Source organism: Equus przewalskii, chromosome 14 (genome assembly GCF_037783145.1).
Source record: "Equus przewalskii isolate Varuska chromosome 14, EquPr2, whole genome shotgun sequence".
NCBI classification, from domain to species: domain Eukaryota; kingdom Metazoa; phylum Chordata; class Mammalia; order Perissodactyla; family Equidae; genus Equus; species Equus przewalskii.
Window position 1 is genome coordinate 89,434,724 of NC_091844.1, and position 18,346 is coordinate 89,453,069.

At 45.8% G+C, this 18,346-nt stretch overlaps 1 protein-coding gene across 50 annotated transcripts in view; it reads left to right on the forward strand.

Moving 5' to 3' along the window:
* MYT1L (myelin transcription factor 1 like) overlaps positions 1–18,346 on the forward strand; it is a 448,087-nt gene that overhangs the window by 274,424 nt on the left and 155,317 nt on the right. For all 50 annotated transcript variants that reach the window (XM_070571805.1, XM_070571813.1, XM_070571850.1 and 47 more), the window contains exons 5-8: positions 441–599; positions 17,278–17,332; positions 17,513–17,546; positions 17,843–17,905. In XM_070571805.1, coding sequence (XP_070427906.1) covers positions 17,278–17,332; positions 17,513–17,546; positions 17,843–17,905 — 152 coding nt within the window. In that variant the 5' untranslated portion in view covers positions 441–599. The remainder of the gene's footprint in view (positions 1–440; positions 600–17,277; positions 17,333–17,512; positions 17,547–17,842; positions 17,906–18,346) is intronic.

Sequence of the window (18,346 nt, forward strand, 5' to 3'; positions counted from 1 at the left end):
CTCTACCATGCTGCTGTGTAGGCTGATTCCATCCCACGTCTAGGAAGGAGAGTCTCTATAAGGCTGCCTGGAGGGATACTGGACCATGGGAACCAGGAGTTCTAGAACCTTCTCAGATGGAGCCGAATATCTCACAGGCTGCAGAGCTGATGTAGCTGGCAGGGAACAAAACTTCCCAGACAGAGCTTGTCCCAGACTGGACCGCCTAACCAAGTCCCAGGGGAGATGCTTTCTCAGAGCCAAAACAGCAGGCCCTACATCTAGGATAATCATTCTCAAGGGGAATGATTATCCCTGGATAGGACAGAAGACATCTGGTCCCTGGAGGAAGCTGAAGGACCCATGGTGCCAGCTGTAAAAGGGATGCTCTCTATTTACATTTCTTCCTAATCTGGTAATGAAATCATTAGGTGCTTTATATTGCGGTTCATATTTTGCAGATGGAGAAATCGAGGCACAGAGAAATTAAGTGACTTCGCCACAGTCTCAAGCTGGGGAGGACCAAGATTAGAACTTAGAGAGAACCCCTGACTCTGGGCCTGCGTCCTGCCCACGGAGTCACGCTGCCTCCGTTCCTAGGAGAGAAGACTTCCTGCAAGGTAAAGCATGGCCTCCGGCCCCTGGGGTATGTGCAGTCCTCAATGATGTGGGGCAGCCCTGTCTACACGGCAAGGTTGTATACCCTGGGAGCGTGTGAAGGACTGGCCAGCTCTCACATTTCCTGACGTGGGTTAGGCATCTGGTCTGGACCACCATTGTCAGCAAACTGATTCCTTACGCATTTGATCACCGGTACTCCCCACCCTCCACCAGATTTCTCTGCAGCCTCACCTTTCCGACTTCCTTCCATCCTGCTCGAGGCACCGACTCCATCTTTGCCTTCTCCTCTTTTCAAATCTATCTCCTCTCTCTCTCTGATGGGCAGATCGACTCTATCCTGGGATTTAAAAAAAGAAGAGAGAGAAGCTTTCTTCAGCCCTGCTCAGTCTCTTATCTTTTCTCTGTCCTTTTGGGGCCACTCCTAGGCCATGCCTTCCTCATCACCTATCCACTGAGGAGGCTATGGAAGTCTGGCTGTTGTCCTGCCTTCCTCCTGAAACTTCTCTCTGGAAATCCACCGTCAATCTCCTGAGCACCAAGTCCAGACAATGTCAGGGGTGGAAGGGGTTTTAAGTATCATCCAGTCCCACATCTCATCATCAGATAGATGAAACTTCTGTACATTGACCCCAGCAAGACAATTTCACCTACTCTTGACCATTTCCCAGTAGGGGTCAAGGTAAGACCAATGAATTTCATTCAGTTCTCCCTTTTCAAAACCCTGTGATCACAACTTAATGCTCCTTCTTTCCCTACACCCTTCTAGAACTTTCTCCTCTCTTGCCTTCCTTTACATGCTGTTTCTTTAGGTTGCCTCCCTATCATTTGGAGAACTCTTCTTCTGTGGATGTGTTTTATTTCAACTCCTGCCCTCTGAAAGTTCCTTGCAATGAGGATGTGTCTCATTTGGTGGTGTATTTCTCCCGTTGCGAAGGACACGCCAACATACAGATAGATGTGCAAAAGTGACAGCCTAGTGGCAACAGTTCAGTGAATGACAGCCACCACACAGAGCCATAAGTCCTGGGACTACTCAGGTCTAATAGTGTCACTCCTTACACATGTAGGGTACTTCACACTTTACAGTGTTCTTCCAAATGTGTTGGGAGCTTTCCCACCCACCTGACCTCCATGTTAAGCATAGGGGAAAATATTATTCTCACTGGAGAGTTTGTGCAGATGATGAAGCGAGGCTCAAAATTAAAGTGGAAAAACCTAAACTTCATCTTTAAAATTCTAAGCCCAGCCCTGTCACTCTAAAATTCATGTATATTTTCCACTTAATAATTTCTGAACCATTTTAATGTCTGAAAATCCTCTGTGGAATAGTGTATTTCATCTCCCCTGAGCACAAATGCCGTTCCCAGATGACACATTCTATCCTTTGTGAACAGAAGCTTCTCTAATTTTCTGTTCTTGACTCTTTTACTATTGTCTTCCCCCTAAAAAGTGTGAAACAATTTTTTTTAAAAATTGGACTAAAAATTTATAAATGGACAGTTCTATTAATATTTTTATTTGTCAAAACATTTGAATCTTTGAATTTTATTTTTTGTACCAATTCATCAAAATTTAAATTAGGGAGAAGGTGGGAAACGTTGCGTGTAGACCAGACGTAGTGTCAGAAGTAGCCTTACAGATCCGCTCATGAACACAGAGCATTATCTGCTTCTCATTAAAAGCAGTCCTTTCATCCCATTTACGGTTTTTATAGCTATCAAAAAAAGATGCGTTGTCTCTCTCTGTTTTTCACTTGCACCTGAGGGACAGGTCCAGCTGAGGCAGATGTTGACTGGAGCCCTCCTGTTGATTGGTTCACGAACACAGAGCCCAGGGTGCAGAACAGGACAAAGAAGAGAGGCTGGACTCGCCAGCCACGGAGGACATGCCTGCTGAGGTCGGGAGGGGACTGAGCCTGGTGAGGGCCCAGGAGGAACGGGGTCCAGTGACAGGAGAGCTCAGAGCGGCCAGGCAATGAGCCTTGGTGAGGAATCGCAGCCAGGCCGTGGTGCACTGGAGCTCTTTCCAAATGACTGGTGCAATTACCTACAATTTTTACTTACACATGGCAAAAGTACCGCAAACAAAGTAAAAATAAATAAAAGAAGCTAGAAGAAAACACTTGCAACAGATAAGATGGGCAAAGGAGTTAACACCTTAAGTATACAAAAAGAAATTACAAATCAATGTGAAAATTTTAAAAAGAAGAAAAATAGGTAAAGGATGTGAATAAGAATTTACAGAAGAGAAAATGCAAGAGGCCAATATATGAAAAAATGCCTGCGCTCATTCTTGGTCAGAGAAAGAGAAATGTAAGCAATAATGAGACACATTGTTTCACTCGGTACAAATAAAAGACTTGTGAGATCCATTGGTGACAAGCATTTAGAAAAATGGGCTTCATCATACATTACTAAAAGTACATGGATTTTTATATTTTTCAACTATAAATTGACAATGTCTTCTTAGAAAACTACATTATACAAATAAGCACAAAGATGTGCATGATATTTATTGCACCTTTTTAAAATAATGGACTAAAACAACCAAATGACATAAAACAACCTACTTATCCTTTCGTAGGAGAACTTACAAGGATGGTTGGATAAATTATAGGATATGCATTCAGAGGAATGTTACGCTTTCATTCAAAGAATGAGTTTAGGGGCTGGCCCTGTGGCTAAGTGGTTAAGTTCCTGTGCTCTGCTTCAGCGCCCCAGGGTTTCACCACTTCATAACCTGGGTGCGGACCTAGCCCTGCTCATCAGGCCGCGCTGAAGCAGTGTCCCACATAGCACAACCAGAAGGACCCACAACAAGAATATACAACTATGTACAGGGGGACTGTAGGGAGAAGAAGAAGAAGAAAAAAGATGGCCAAAAGATGTTAGTTCAGGTGCCAATCTTTAAAAAAAAAAAAGTTTAAACCATGGGCATTGACGTGGAGAGAGAGCTGTGGTTTTTCATAAGTGAAAAACAGCAACTTACAGAAAAGTTTGTGTATAATGGCACCTGCTTTTGTAAACAATAAACATATGAGAAAACTGTGCTTTTATTCATCACGTTTTAGGAGTAGAGACCACATTGGTTACCTCTGGATAAGGAAATTGACTGGAGGAAGAGAGATTAGAACTGCTGCTTTATTCCCCACTGCATAACTGACATGTTACCGTATGTACTTCTTTTGATTTTTTTCAACCCAGTAATGTAGAAGAAGTGAAGAAAAGAAATGCAGGCATTGCTGCTTAGACTTGAGGTAATCAGCAAGGGATGCTTCTGGTTTTTTCTTTTTTTTTTTTTTAAGATTAGCCCTGAGCTAACATCTTTTGCCAATCTCTTTTTTCTTCTTCTCCCCAAAGCCCTCCAGTACATAGTGGTACATTTCTAGTTGTAGGTCCTTCTGGTTGTGCTGTGTGGGCTGCTGTCTCAGCATGGCCTGATGAGTGGTGCTAGGTCTGCACCCAGGATCCAAACCTGTGAAAACCTTGGCCACCGAAGTGGAGCTCAGAAACTTAACCACTTAGCTATGGGGCCAGCCTGCCCGCCCCTTCTGGATTCTTAAGCCAGAGAATTCCATGCTGGAAATGGAATGATAACATCACAGCTATAGTGGATTGACAAGGAAGTGAAATACAGTGGCTGAGCGTGGAGAAGACTATTGAATGACTCAGTCTTGATTGGTGAGGGTTTGAACTGGAGCGTGTCCAGGGGAATTGAAAGAAATGGCAGCAAAAACCAGAATGTGCTAAATGACTTGATAGAGGAGTGGAGAAATGAAAAGGGTCAAATATGATTTTAAGGTTTCAGACTAAAAGGACGATCACTTCATTTATTCAGTAAATACTGGACTGACGCTGGAGTATTACAAGATCCCCTCCCCACAAGACCTTATAAAACGATAGAGGAAAACCTTCTTGCCGTAATAGAGAGTAACAATTGTCAAATGAAGAAATTTCTAAAATGCGAGGCAGGACAGAGGTGAGAGTGGAAATAACGGTGAGACAGGAAGAAACGATGTGGTTCGCAGAAGGCCCTGTGCTGGAAAAAACTGTGACAGCTGTGGTGTCAATGTGAATTTCATGTGAGTTGTCAATACTCGGAAATCATCTAGAAATGAAGAATCGAGGTTTATGTGAGAGATTAGGGTTATAGACGCTGGTCTGAGCGCATCCCAGTAGAGCAGTAGAGACATTTCCTCTGAGTGTGTGTGGACCTGGGACAGAACATGGATGGAGCTGGGCCTCCGTGAGATGATGGTTCAGGGAGAGTGAGCACAGCATCAAATGCTTTACTGACGATGAGGCTTTGGGGGTTTAGGAAACGGGTCACTGGGGACCTCTGAAACAGGGATTTTAGCAACAACATCCGACAGGGTGCAAGCTGCCTGGGAGAGGGATCGGTGAGAAGGTTGCTGTTGGAGAAGTGTCACAACAAAGGAAGGAGAGAGATGTGACAATTGCTAAAGTTCAGTGGGTCCAAGGGGTGGAGGAGAACTGAGCCTAAGAGAGAGTAGGAGAAAGCCAAGTGAGAGGGGCAGACTGAACATGCTGGAGATAAGGCTGAGATAGGGAACAAGCCCTCAGACGCTCCTCTCTCAGGCAAGTTACCTGACAAGACCATCGGTGGAGAAGGAGGCGGCGTACGGCTACGGTTAGGCATGGGGATGCGGAACCTGGGCGTGAATTCCGGCACTGTGTCTTCTCCAGCTGACTGACCTTGCCCAAGTCACAGACCCTCTGTACCTCCTGGACTTTGTCCGTAAGCAGAGATAGTAATGGATCAACCATGTAGAGGCAGAAGCCAGAGAACACAGGGAATGCACTTGGCACAGGGCCCAGCAATGGCAAGAACCCAATCCACAGCCAAGATCTGGGGATCCAGATTCCTGACAATGAGAAGGATTTTGAAGGGAGACTTCCTGCTTGCAGACCGACTAGAAGTGAATATCAACTCAGGGGCATGCATCAGAGACGTGTGAGCGACTCCGTTGGCTGGCTCCACCACCCCTTATTGTAAAGGGAAGAGGCGGGCACTTACTCGGAGGGGAGAATAGTGGAAACATGAGACTTCTGACGGGAGAGGCCCTGAGGAGACTACTTAGACTCTACAATGGCCTGAGGTTCATCCAGGCACCTGGATGGTTATCCATCAGAGATGTGTTCTCCATTCCAACATACGCCTGTGCAGTGTGTGCAGAGGAAGATGTGGGCCTTACATCTTTGACCGATTTCCTCATAGTGTGAGAGGCAGCACGGAAGGCCCCAAGCTCTGGACCCGTGGGTCTGTACCAAGGCATGTTTAGAAAACAGGACCAGGGGCCGGCCCTGTGGCTGAGTGGTTAAGTTTGCACACTGTGTTTCCGCAGCCCAGGGTTTCTCTGGTTCAGATCCTGGGCGCAGACATGGCACTGCTCATCAGGCCATGCTGAGGCAGTGTCCCACATGCCACAACTAGAAGGACCCACAACTGAAAAATATACAACTGTGTACTGGGGGATTTGGAGAGAAAAAGTAGGGAAAAAAAAGAAGATCGGCAGCAGTTGTTGGCTCAGGCGCCAATGTTTAAAAAAAAAAAAGAAAACAAACGAAAAAAGAAAACAGGACCAGCCCTGGCAATGTTTAGCACCTCCCCTCAGTTAACATAGAATTGTCTACTCCTAGGACACTGTCAAAGTCATTTTCCTCTTTGATCTCCCAACATCCCTGAGATACACAGGGGTACTATTAACCACATATTTATAATTAAGAGAACTGAGACACGGACAGGTCACATTGCTTGCCTATGATTGTACAGCGAAGAAGAGACAAAGGAAGCCTTTGGCCCTGGGGAGTTTTGACTCCGGGGCCTGTGTGGGTACCCTCTGCTCTGCACCGCCTTCCGTGACACCCCATCGTAGCTTCAGATTTGGCCCCCGGGACTTGTATTACAATTTTTTTTGTTTTATCGTCTGTCTTCTCAGTGATTTACCACCTGTTTCGGGGTCTCTTATTTCTAAGAAACAGTGCAATACTTAGAGGAACCAGGAAATACAATAATGAACTTAAAAAGATCTTACTCAAATAACACCGAGTGTTCTGCAAGTGGTTGTAAGTTTGTAAATAGCTGTGAGCAGGAGAAAGAGTGAGTGGTGGTGCAGAGGAGCGAGCGTGCGCTCCTAAGAGAGGCTACGTCTGCCCCAGGCTCTCTCAGAGAACAGGCAAGCCGGGGAGGAGGCCACTGGACTAGATTCCCTTGACCATGCCACCATGCCCTCCACCCTGCAAGAATCTGATTTTAAAGGCGCCCAACAGGCTGAGAATAAGGATTTTCGTTTCAGACCATTCTTGTCTGAAAAAGCACCAATTATGAGCCACTAAATTGATCCGTAGCCTATCTTTTTTGACTATTCATTCTTTACCTAATATTTTTGAAGCGTCCCCTTCCAATGAAGGAATATTCAGTTCCAGGGAATGTTCACTTTTCTGTCACTCTTTTTCTTTACTCTGTAGAGCATCTTTCCATATTGGTAAGAAAGTTGCCCAGCGTCCACATGCTCTGTAAGGGAACCATGCTATCTTTATTTAGTACAACTCAGCAGTGTTTATCATGCAGCTGCTCTGTGCCAGGCACCATGCTGGAGGCTGAAGGATGCAAAGATGAACAATGCACGCTCCTGTTTCAGATGGCCTCACACCGGTGACTGGGGAGCACTGAGCGCTCCAGAGCGACTCTTCTAAGAGATGACCTATTTCCCCAGGCTTCCAGGACGACAGCTTCTGAGAAACGCTCTCAGCTGCCCTTCTGTCTGGTCTAGGGAACTGGAAGTCTACAATCTATTAAAAATAATTAGTCGGATTAAGGGAGATTGTCAAGAGTCCAAGAGAAATACTCTCCAGTAAAAAAGAAACTTTTGTTCCCCACCTCACACACACACTCTTCAGATTTTGTAAATATAACTGAACTTTTGGCTCTAGGAGTCATTGTGGAGGCTACACTCTGAAGCAACACACCCTTAAACTGGTTCAGACCCTCAAAGGCCAATAAAACATTTGGTATCATGAAAAGGTAATTAAAAATACAGAGAGGACAACATCTCCCCTCATCACAGGTGATATGTTCATCCACAACTTGGATATGATGAGTGTTTCTACTTTCCATCCCTTTGGGAAAAATACTTCACCTAGGAAATTGAGATGAGAAGAAAGCAACGCACATTTTTTAAGCGCCCCTCATGTACCAGGCACCATGCTAGGTCCTCCAGTAAAATCATTTCATTTGATTCCCTCCCTCCAACACCTAGTGAGATGTGTGGGAATTTTACACATGAGAGAACTGAGATCCATAGACGTTACACATACACGTCATACAGAAAGTAACTGCGGAGCCACCCGCCTCTGAGATGTGCTCTCGCCGCTGTGCACAGGGAAGCGCGCATCCACAGAGATCAGGCGAAGGATCGTGGCTGACACAGAGGAGTCTGCAGGCCTCAGGCTCTTCTCTCTGGAGCCGCAGGTCAGAGGGAGTACGCTGTCTGCAAGGCCCTAAGAGGCAAACCCAGAGATGTTGAAAGCCAGGTAGTACCGTGCATCCATGCTCTGTCCTGCCACGTGGGCTGGTCCCGGCCATGCTCCTGGCACCCAGGAGATGGAGCAGATGTAGGTGCTCTGATGGGGAAGAAGGAGCCTAAACAAACACTTTAAGACTAGATTATAATTACTTCGAAGGCCAGTACAAAGTCTGCAAACCTATTTGGAGTAACTTTCAGGAAAACTAAAGAACTGATCATTCCAAGAAGAGGGATAGAGAGGAAATGGAAATAAATGATTAAACCTGGAGCAAAAGCTCCTAGGCTGGAGACACAGGTGGCTCCTGGGGAAGGTGCCAGGTGCTGAACTTTTAACCTTCCCAGTCAGTGTCCCCATCCAGCCCTCTGAATCCCACACCGTGGGACCCCACTGTCCTCGAAGGTCCCAACTGACTGGATCCTGGGTCTTGAGAGCCAGGACGGGAATACCGTTCCTATAAGATTACATAAAATCCTACAGCATTCATGCGTTTTAGCTCTGGCTTCTCCATGACTCTTCAGAGGTCCTGGGACTTAGATGTTCTGTTTTGTTTTCTTCAGACTCGATTATCCTCAAGGGTAGAGAGTACTGGGCAGGAGCAGGGGATGCAGGGAGACCCAGGAAGCGTATTTGGGCTACAGCCCCATGCAGCCTTGGACCGAGCAGTCAGGGTCACTGGAGCCCATCTTCTGAGCTAGCTGGGGCCAGATGGGGAGCAGCACAGTCAAACACCCAAAGGGGCAGATGTCATACACAAGGGATGGGATGCACACAGGACCTCAGGCGGTGGGGCTGCCACTCTAGCCAACTGTGGCTGAGAGAAATTGAGCACAGTATTTCCAGATCCTCCTATTTTTCCAGAAAAATCAGAAATTCAGATTTGGATATAAAGCCTCCAGATTTGTAGGTGTTAGTCCAGCGTGTGAATTGCTGAGAGCCTCACAGAGCAGCTGGGTAGTAGCTCGAGGGCCACGAGACTTACATGCCCCCCTATCCTGGCCCTAAATTCTGATTCTTTTCATTTTCTGCCAGAGCTTGCTGTCAGGATAGAACAATGAGAAGTAACTAGAAACACACTCATATTCAGAAAATTGGATTTTTAATGCAGATACTGGTTTGTTTTCTTACTTTTTCACTCAGAGCCCTAAGAGCAACAGCTATTTTACCAAAAAGCCATTTAGTATTTGAAGGGCACCTGGCTTGGTATTGCACCTGATGTTCTGGAATGCTCAGCCATCTTTGGAAGTGAGCATCACGCTGTGACTGTGAACACAACAGGTAAATATGACATAAGCTCAGCTGTCAGTCGTTAACTCTGAGTGTGAACTAGCACAGCTGGACAGTGGCCCCACGCTTTCCCCGGGTCCCTTGAGCCCCATCAGATGCTGCTGGGCCCCCCTGGCCTGGGACGCATGTGCTCCATAAAGCAGACCCCATGGTAAGGTGCGGCTCCCTCCTTCTGTCCCGTGCCGCCTCTCCCAGAACTACATGTCACCGTGCTTTAGCTGCCTCTCCATTGTTGGGACAGACCATACAAATGGAGAAGCAGATTTGTTATGCATATAAAATGGCCAGATCGCCCCTTATTTGAGTAAATCAGACCAATTATTTCATTAAAATACCACTGCCTCGATCACACCGGAGTCATCTTTGAAGCCTGTGAAACTTTGGTTTTGTTTCAAATGTTCCATTCGGTCCCCTGCTCCAGCATGGTTGACAGGACCCTTCCTTGAGCGAAGGAAATCCAGGATTTCCTGACAAGCAAATTCCCCATCCTTCTTTTGAAGTTACAAAAGACTTCTCAGAGTTGTAAGTTCCCCCTCAACAGGGAGCCCAGTGATTGTGTGCAGCCTGAGGGCGTGCACCTTCCAGCTCCCGTTGATAAGTCCCTCGTGGACCTTCCCATCACACTTGGAGATAAAGCACGTCCTGGCTGCTCGTGGGGCAGGTATCTCTTTGCAGCTCTTTATTTGTATCATAAAAGCTTTAAAACAGTAATAAAACTATTAATAAATTGTGATTAACGATGTAGCGACCAAGAGAAGCACCAGTTCACTGTAATTCTTTCATTCGCTCATTCACTCGCTCATTTAACCAGAATTTACAGGTGCCCACTAGTGCTGGCACTTTCTATCACAGGTCTACCTGCCTAAAAGAGGGGTCCTGTTCTTCTGACAATTTTCCTTTTCTATGTTCAGAAGACTAGAGGTTGAGGGAGTTTCCTCATGGTTGTTCTCCTGCCTCTATGGGTCCAACCCCCCGTGTCCCTCACACGCAAACACACAGGTCAGGGCTGAAGAGGCGAGGCTCAGCTACAGAGCGAGGGGTCAGCATGGTGCCCTCCCATGCAGGTGTTTCAATTAGAAGGATCCCCAGGTATCTCGCTCTCAGAGTGGACTGTGTCAAGATGGCAGACCTCCTCTCTAGGGCTCCTGTTACAGGACTGTCATCGTATCCATTGCTGTTTTCTCAGGAATCATTGCATTATTTTTAAAGCGATAAGTTCCAAAGTAGGCCCAGAAGTTTAAGCGTTTAGTAAGAGTTAACTGCTGCTGCCGGGACGGTTTACTCTGAGGGATTCATGGTAATCCTTGGACGATCGCATCACTTCAGCTCCACATTCTTGAGCTACAGGAGCAAGGGTGTGTCCCAAGTTTTCCAAGACTGTTGTGATTTCAACTATCCTGTCCAGGTGCACCAAAAACTTCCCAAGTGTCCTAGAAGTTCTAGTAATTTGACTTTAAAGCTCTGTCTCACAGACTGTTTCTTGCCCAAAGAAACAGCATAAATATTATTTATCAGACCATATGTCTACAGTTTTTCTTTTGAAAACACGGCCGCTCTGCCCGCAGCACATAAACCACTTCCCGCCTCTGTGGACAGAGCATTACGGGGACCAGAAGAAGTCTTCCAGCGTTTCTTCAAGACCAAAGCGAAATACAGGCAAACAGAGATTTAAATACGTGCTCCGTTTTCCTGACCTGTAGCTGAGCGTCAGTGCTGAACCGTGTCCTGTGTGTCCTGCAGAACCTCCATCTGGGGAGAAACCAGCACAGGCCCCTCGCTGGAGTCGGGAGTCTGAGAAGAGGAGGCCATTCTAAGGTTAAAATCCAACTTGCTTTCACTCTTTAAACAGTATCTGATGATAAGGAGTCCATAAGCAAAGAGAGGGAGCCGCTTCCCTGCTCCAGCCTAGGTTACGGTCAGCTCTTAAAATGCCGTGTTTTTGTAATGACTTTCCAAATGTGTGGACACCACCTACTTAAAGTTTACTAAATACTCACTGACCGGTTCCTAAAATAACGAGTCTTCAAAGCTCCTCATTTGAATGAACTTCAAATACACTAATTTCCATATTATTCTGCATTTTCCAAAAAAAAATGCTACCCAGAAAATCATCCACAGGAGAGAATTGTGTGACGTTTTCCCTCTTTGTGCCTGAGTCCAGAGGGAGCCGGCTCACTTCCGGGTGAGCATGGCGAATTCCTCTCTCTATTCACTATCACGGGGGGAGATGGAGGGACTTCAGCTGCATCTTCTTTTTCTTTTTGCCAAGAAAATGTTGCTTTTCTCATTTCCGTCTCTCTTGCCTCTGTTGGCACCAACCCCCCCTTACCAAACATCCACACACAGCTCACTCCGGGGTCAACGGCCCGAGGGATGGGTCTCTTCCCTTCGAGGATGGTTTCACTGATCACCATCCTCGTTGATAAAGAAACACAGAGGGGGAGGCAAAGGAAAAATGAGCAGGAGACACACAAGTCTTTTCCCCCTGTTTTATTTGCCTAATTTTTCCTTATTTCCATCCTATGAGGTTGGAGTACGAAAACTGAAAAATTATAAACCATCATGCCGTGAACTATAAACCCACTGATCTCTTCTAACTTTGCAACTTCTGAATAATAGTGCTATCCTTTCTCTTAATATAAATATTGGACAGAAATCCTAAACTTTAATGTATTTGCACTACATTAAATTCACTGAAAGGCCAGCCCTGGTGGCCTAGCGGTTAAGTTTGGTTCCCAGGTATGGATGGACACCATGGCAGCGGCTTACACACAAAAAGAAGAATATTGGCAGTGGATGTTAGCTCAGGGTGAATTTTCCTCAGCAAAAAGAAATAAAAATAAATTCACTGAAAAGCATAGAATTTTTGTCATAAACAATTTTTAATTGTCACAGTAGCTTTTTCTAAACACTTTTCAACCATGACTACAATGTACACTTTCTGATTCCTGCTGATCTTTACAGGTGGATTACTTTATGAGCCAAAACTTCCCTGAGTCTGAATTGAGACATGGAAGCAATTTCTCTTGTGTGAGGTGTGTGTAGGGCCGGTCTCAGTTACCTAGGAGACAGTAATTCCTGGGAATGAGAGTACCCAGGAAAATATCAGCATGCAGTTTGATCTGCACACTTCATTTTGCCAGAAGCTTCTAACGTCTCTTCATTATACCTTTCCCAGACTTTCTTAGCAGTCACAGCTTAGTAAATTGAACTTCAGCTTCTGCCCTTCCTGCAATCTTCTCTTCTTGATGGTGCTAATGAGCAGTGAAACGACCCACAGTTGAGCAGCAGGAGGTGAAAGATAGGGTCTGGTTAATTGACAAATGGGTAATGGCCTCCTGAATAATTGAGGAGTGACTGTGGGAGATGAGGAGCAACGGAGCTCAGGTTCTGTGTCAAGTCAGAGCTGTCCACCACGGAGACCATGAACCAGTGCCCCTCCTGCCAGAAGGAGAACAGGTCATCAGTGTGCAGAGACGCAGATCAGAATGCTAAAGGAGAATGTGGTAGGTTTTCGCAGACCTAGGAGCCCAAGTCAGCTCCTCCCTGGGCCTCACGCTTGTGGCCTGAAGGGCTGTTCAGCATCAGAAAGCAGCCTCTGAGCGCTTGTAGGAACTTTACTGAATTTATGAGTTTTTGATGTAATTAATATTCTGTTATCTTCACTAAGGCTTAATCTGAGGAGAGTGTACATTTTATTGGGAGATGGAAGACAAAGGGAAAATCAAAGTAATAAAATAAATCCTGATTTCAAATGTAAAGTTTACATCTTATAAAATAATTCACTGGCTCTGTCTTCAATAAGTCATTCTGATAGCTTTCGTTTGTTCAAAAGTAAATTTCTTAAATTCAAGACTTTGCTTTAAGTATAAAACCATATAAAGTTCCTAAGGAAAACCATCCTTGATTTAAAAGCAAGTACTGGACTTAAAATAAAATTCTGCTCACGTAGCACTTGAAGGATGATTTTTCTAAATGTAAATTACTAGAGAGGGACTCAGGGACCCGAGCGATGACAGTAGGGGGAGACTCTCTCCAGTTCCAGGGAAGATCAGAGCTGAGACGTGAGAGAGATGCTACTCAACCATTCATGGCTCCTGCAGCTCAGGTCTCAGAGCCACCGGGAGAAGGAGTTCAAAGCCACGGCCCGCCTGATACCTCTGGTGACAGCTGCCAGTTGTCAGGGAGCCACAGGTGAAAACAAGCCTTCTGATCAAAATGGCAGGCGGGAAAGGGGCCAGCAGGAAGGGGGGGGGGCCACTCCTGAAGAAGTAAAATGTGTGAAGGAGCTCGTAGGTCTTAGGTGGCTTTGCCCACAAACTTTATGCCTGAAAATTAGAAAATGAAAACTCTCCTCAAATTTTGGACCATGGTTTTTCATGCTTAATCTGAGTCTCACTGGCAGTTTGTGCATATTGAAACATCTGTGTAAAGGGAGAATTTCAGCTCTTCAGTTTTTGGTTTCAGTAGCTGAAGGAGAAAGAGAAGGCCACCACCATTGACTCAGCGTCAACTATCTGCTGTGTGCTGTGCCAGATATTTTTTAAAAGCTATCCCATGTAATCCTCACAGTAGAGGAGGCTTACTTACCAGAGAGCAAAACATATCACAGAGACGTGAAATTCAGGCAGGATTCGCACTGGAATAAACAGACAGATGAGCGGCACGAGGGGGTCCAAAAACAGACCCAGTTATGGTGGGAACATGCAGAAAAAGGGGTATTTCAGTGCAGTGGGGAAGGTATTATTTACTTAGTGAGTGATAAGGGGTGGAATTAACTATCCATCTAGAAGAAAATAAGGTTGTCTCCTTCTATATGTAAAAAAAAATTGATTAAAAATTTAAATGTAAAAAGTAAAACAATTCTTAAACCCCTTTATGAGCAATTAGTGAATGAGGCCATGTTTCTGAGTTTAATACCCACAGAGAAAAGCCAGCCTCACCACCGTTTTGGTGACAAGTTGTCTCCTAAGCTACAGCCAGGGGTCTCATGAAGACGGGTTTACTCATCAGATGCTGTAGGAGTCTAAGAGAGCAGGGGCACCGGCTGAAAGAACGACAACCCTGTTCCTCCTAGAAGGTTTGAGAAGCCTGCGCCCCATTGCAGGAAGCCCCCTAGCAAACCGCTGAGCACAACCCCTCCTGGGTCCCCGGAACACACCACAGTGCCTGCAAGCCTCAGTGTCTTTGCATATCCTGCTCCCTCTGCCTAGAGCATCTGCCCGCCCTTCTTTTAAACCTGAAACCTACAATTAATCTTTAAAACTCTGGTCAAATGTCACCTCCTCCAGAAAACCTCTTTCCACTTCCCCGTGATGGGCTAGACACAGCTCATCCATGTTCTGTTAAGCCACATCAAGAACGTTTCTCAACTTATTGCCCTAACACAAAGTTTTTACTCAGTTTTGAATTCCCTAAAGAAAAAGATTTCGTCCCATTGTGCCTGTACCCTCAGTCCTACAACAGGTGCACAGCGTGTCAGGAAATATACTCTTTCCACAGAATGTGACACAGTATTTTCTGCATCGCCTTCTTGAATGTTGGTGCACAGTTTTGCGTTGGGTCATACTGACTCAATATGCTTTGCTAAACCTTTACAGTGTTTGGAAAGTTTTTCCAGGTGGAATAGCAATTTCGGAACATTGATGTGCTACCCAGGGGTGCTACTGACTTGTTCTGCAAATCCACAAAATATGCCTGCCTTCAGGGCCTTCACACCCTGTGCATGTGCTCAATCATAGAAAAAGGGCAGACCCTCAGAAGAGGCCCAACAAGCCACTGCATCACGTTGATTCTTCTTGAAAAGTTTCTTGAATTCATCTCTTTCTTCTCACTTGTGCCTTCCTTGGACAGTTGCGTTCCTGGAGTTAGACACAGGCCTGGTGGAGGCTGCTCTCTCAGCCCTTCCTTCCTAGAGGACTCTCCCTCTCATCTTAGTTCTCTTGATTCACTCCTGCCTTCCTCCACACTCTTTCAAACTGTGCTAAGTCAATATTTTTCCAAAATACGCTTGTGAGGTATCTTCCCCTCCCCCAACCCCATGCTGAAAATCAACACCAGCTGTACATCCACTGGGTCAGCTGTGACCCCTCCCGGATCTGTCCAGCCTCCAGAGTGCCCCCTGCACTCTCCCTGTGGCCTCACCCAGGCCCTGTCTGCTCCATCAGTCCCGTCTTCTCAATATTCCACCTTGCTTGGGCCGCCTCCCTGACCTGCCATCTTCCCGGCAAATGGATTCCCTAACTCATTCATTCGCTCATTCGTTCAACAACTGCATTTCAAGTGTCTGCATGTGAGCTAAGATACAGGCTCTTGTTCTTCTCTCTACTCCCAGACAAATGATTCTGAAGTATCACTACTTTCCCTGAGAGGTCTTCCCTCAATGCTCCACCTCATATTGGCTCCTCCTTTTCTGAAATTCTTCTTATTTTACTAAATCTGGCACAGTCTTATATCTGCACAGATACACCTTCCATTAAGAGACATCAAGCTCATTAAATAGCTATGCTTTTATTATACATATTTTTTCAGCTTTTGATACCATACTCAGCACACAGTGTTAATAAATAAATATTTGGTGGTCGATTAACATGAACATTAAATCAGGAGCTGCCAGGGGGACACCACAATGCCTCAATGTTACTCTGATGAGCATCGTGCCTTGCTAGAAGTTTGTTTTAACGGCAGATCTGCCCTGTTCTCTTCTATAACATGAATCCAATGCAGCATCTAGCTAGAGTCTACTTTACCCCATTCTGACCTTTCTTGTCATAGACCTTGGAGGGAGTGAACTGTGCATAGACAGCTTTTTACGGTGTCCGCATCTTCTGCCTGGAATGCAGCTCTGGCCACGTTGGACAGAGCAAAGAAATCACAGATGGGGGTTGGAAAGTTAATGCCTGTAATCAGAGGAGCTGTCATCTTTACTGCCTCTCTCTTATCAGCCCCTCTGTTGTGTTGAGTAGAATTCTCCTACTGTGCAGTTTTTCCACGTATAAATTATTCATACCTTGTGGAAATATTTGGTGCACAAATGCACTGGCACGTAGTCCCCCATCCGGCAGTGTGTTCTTTGACTTAAAGATCATGTGGAGACAGGTGGCTTGGTTTCAGGGCCCTGCACCAAAACTTCTACTTGGATGATCTTGGGCAAGTAACATTTATCAAAGAGAGATAACAAAAATTCCTTTCCTATGCAGTTGTGGTGAGGATCATACAAGGTAACATATGAAAACTCTTTGTGATCTCCAAGTATAAGACATGTCAGTTACATGAGCAAAGGCCCTGTGCCCCTAAAGAGCACCCTAACAGTGTAGACAAATGTGAACAGCAGCTGCACCCCAGGAACTGGACAACTGTGAGGGTGGCCCCCTAGGTAAAATGCTGTCCTTCTCTGACACCAACTCTTCTCCTCTTACTGCTTGATCAGATCAAACCTTTCAGTTACAAGGAGAATCCAGACTGTATGTAGATATTTACCTTCTCGCAAACTTAACAGTGTTCTATTATGTTCTTGGTGCAAAGTGCAACTCCAGATGTGTCCTGATCAATCCTTTAAAAGAGAGTAAATAGGTTGCACTCAAGCTTCATCCAAGTCTGTCCCATTGCAGACGGCAGAGGCCTCCTGGTGCAGCGTCCCCTGCAAGGTCAAGGTCTGGTTTATTATTTTTAAATCACACGTTTAGATTGCCTGACGCTTCCCTCCCACGCCCCCTTGTAGAGGGTTTCCCTTCACAGAGGGAAACCAGATTAAAACACTGTCACTAAAGTGCCAGCGCACTGCTCATGCACTGCTGGCCTTTGCATGCAGGAGAAGCACACTGACCGCCTGCTAATCTATCCCCAGATGGAGGTGGACGCCGAGGAGAAGCGTCATCGCACACGGTCCAAAGGGGTTCGAGGTACGTGCACACCTCCATGAGTCCCTGGAGGCCCCGTTCAGGGTCACCTTCATCCTGTAGAAGCTGTTTGCACGGTTCACTCTGACCCTTGCCTTGACACCTCCCTCTCGGGAATGTTCTGTGGAACAGGGGTACTTGAGATAGATGATAAATTTTTATCTATTTCCCATCTCTCTGCAGTTCCCGTGGAACCAGCCATACAAGAGCTGTTCAGGTTAGTGCTCTGCGGGTAAAATGTATCCCCATTAGCAATTTAGAAAATTCATACCTCTTAATGGGTAGACTGTACTTTCGAGTTCATCGGCAGCCTGCTCATGCCTTGCTGCACTGATGAAATTAATTCTCCTGAGACTTGGTAATAAAAAGCATCCCCTAATTTTCCCTCCTTTCAGTGTTTTGGTTTCTCTCCGTCTGTCTGTGTCGCCCTCCTTCCCCCTGACGCCACAGAAGCTTTGGTCTAACCCGCCTGCAGCACGCAGCACCTGTGTAACTGATTCTTTCCTGTTGCAGCTGTCCCACTCCTGGCTGTGATGGCAGTGGTCATGTTAGTGGCAAATATGCAAGACACAGAAGGTAATGTCTGCGTTTTTTCACAATGTACTGTCTAACATGACTCGCACAGGGACCCAAACCAAACGATGGAAATGAGTGGGTAGGTGCTCTTGGGGGACAGTGAGCGTGGTACTGTCCTTTTCTCTTCTGGCATGAACTCAGTCTTTGGTCTGTTGCACAGTGGAAGCCATTCTAACCATCTCATGGGGCAAAATTTAAGATAATACATAAGGTGACACAAATTAGGACCAGCCTTAAACTCATTTTCCCACTTGCACGCTGCAGCTCACTAAGAACCTCCCATGTCCCATTGAGAAGGCTCTTTTCTCTTTCCCCATTTTCTCATTCTGGGAGCTGCAGGATGGTAAATCACAGAGGGTAATTTAAGAGTGATCTTCCCGATCTTTCTGAAGGAACTCGGCTTCCATAATTTAACAGTTTTTCCTGGGAAACGATGTCCAA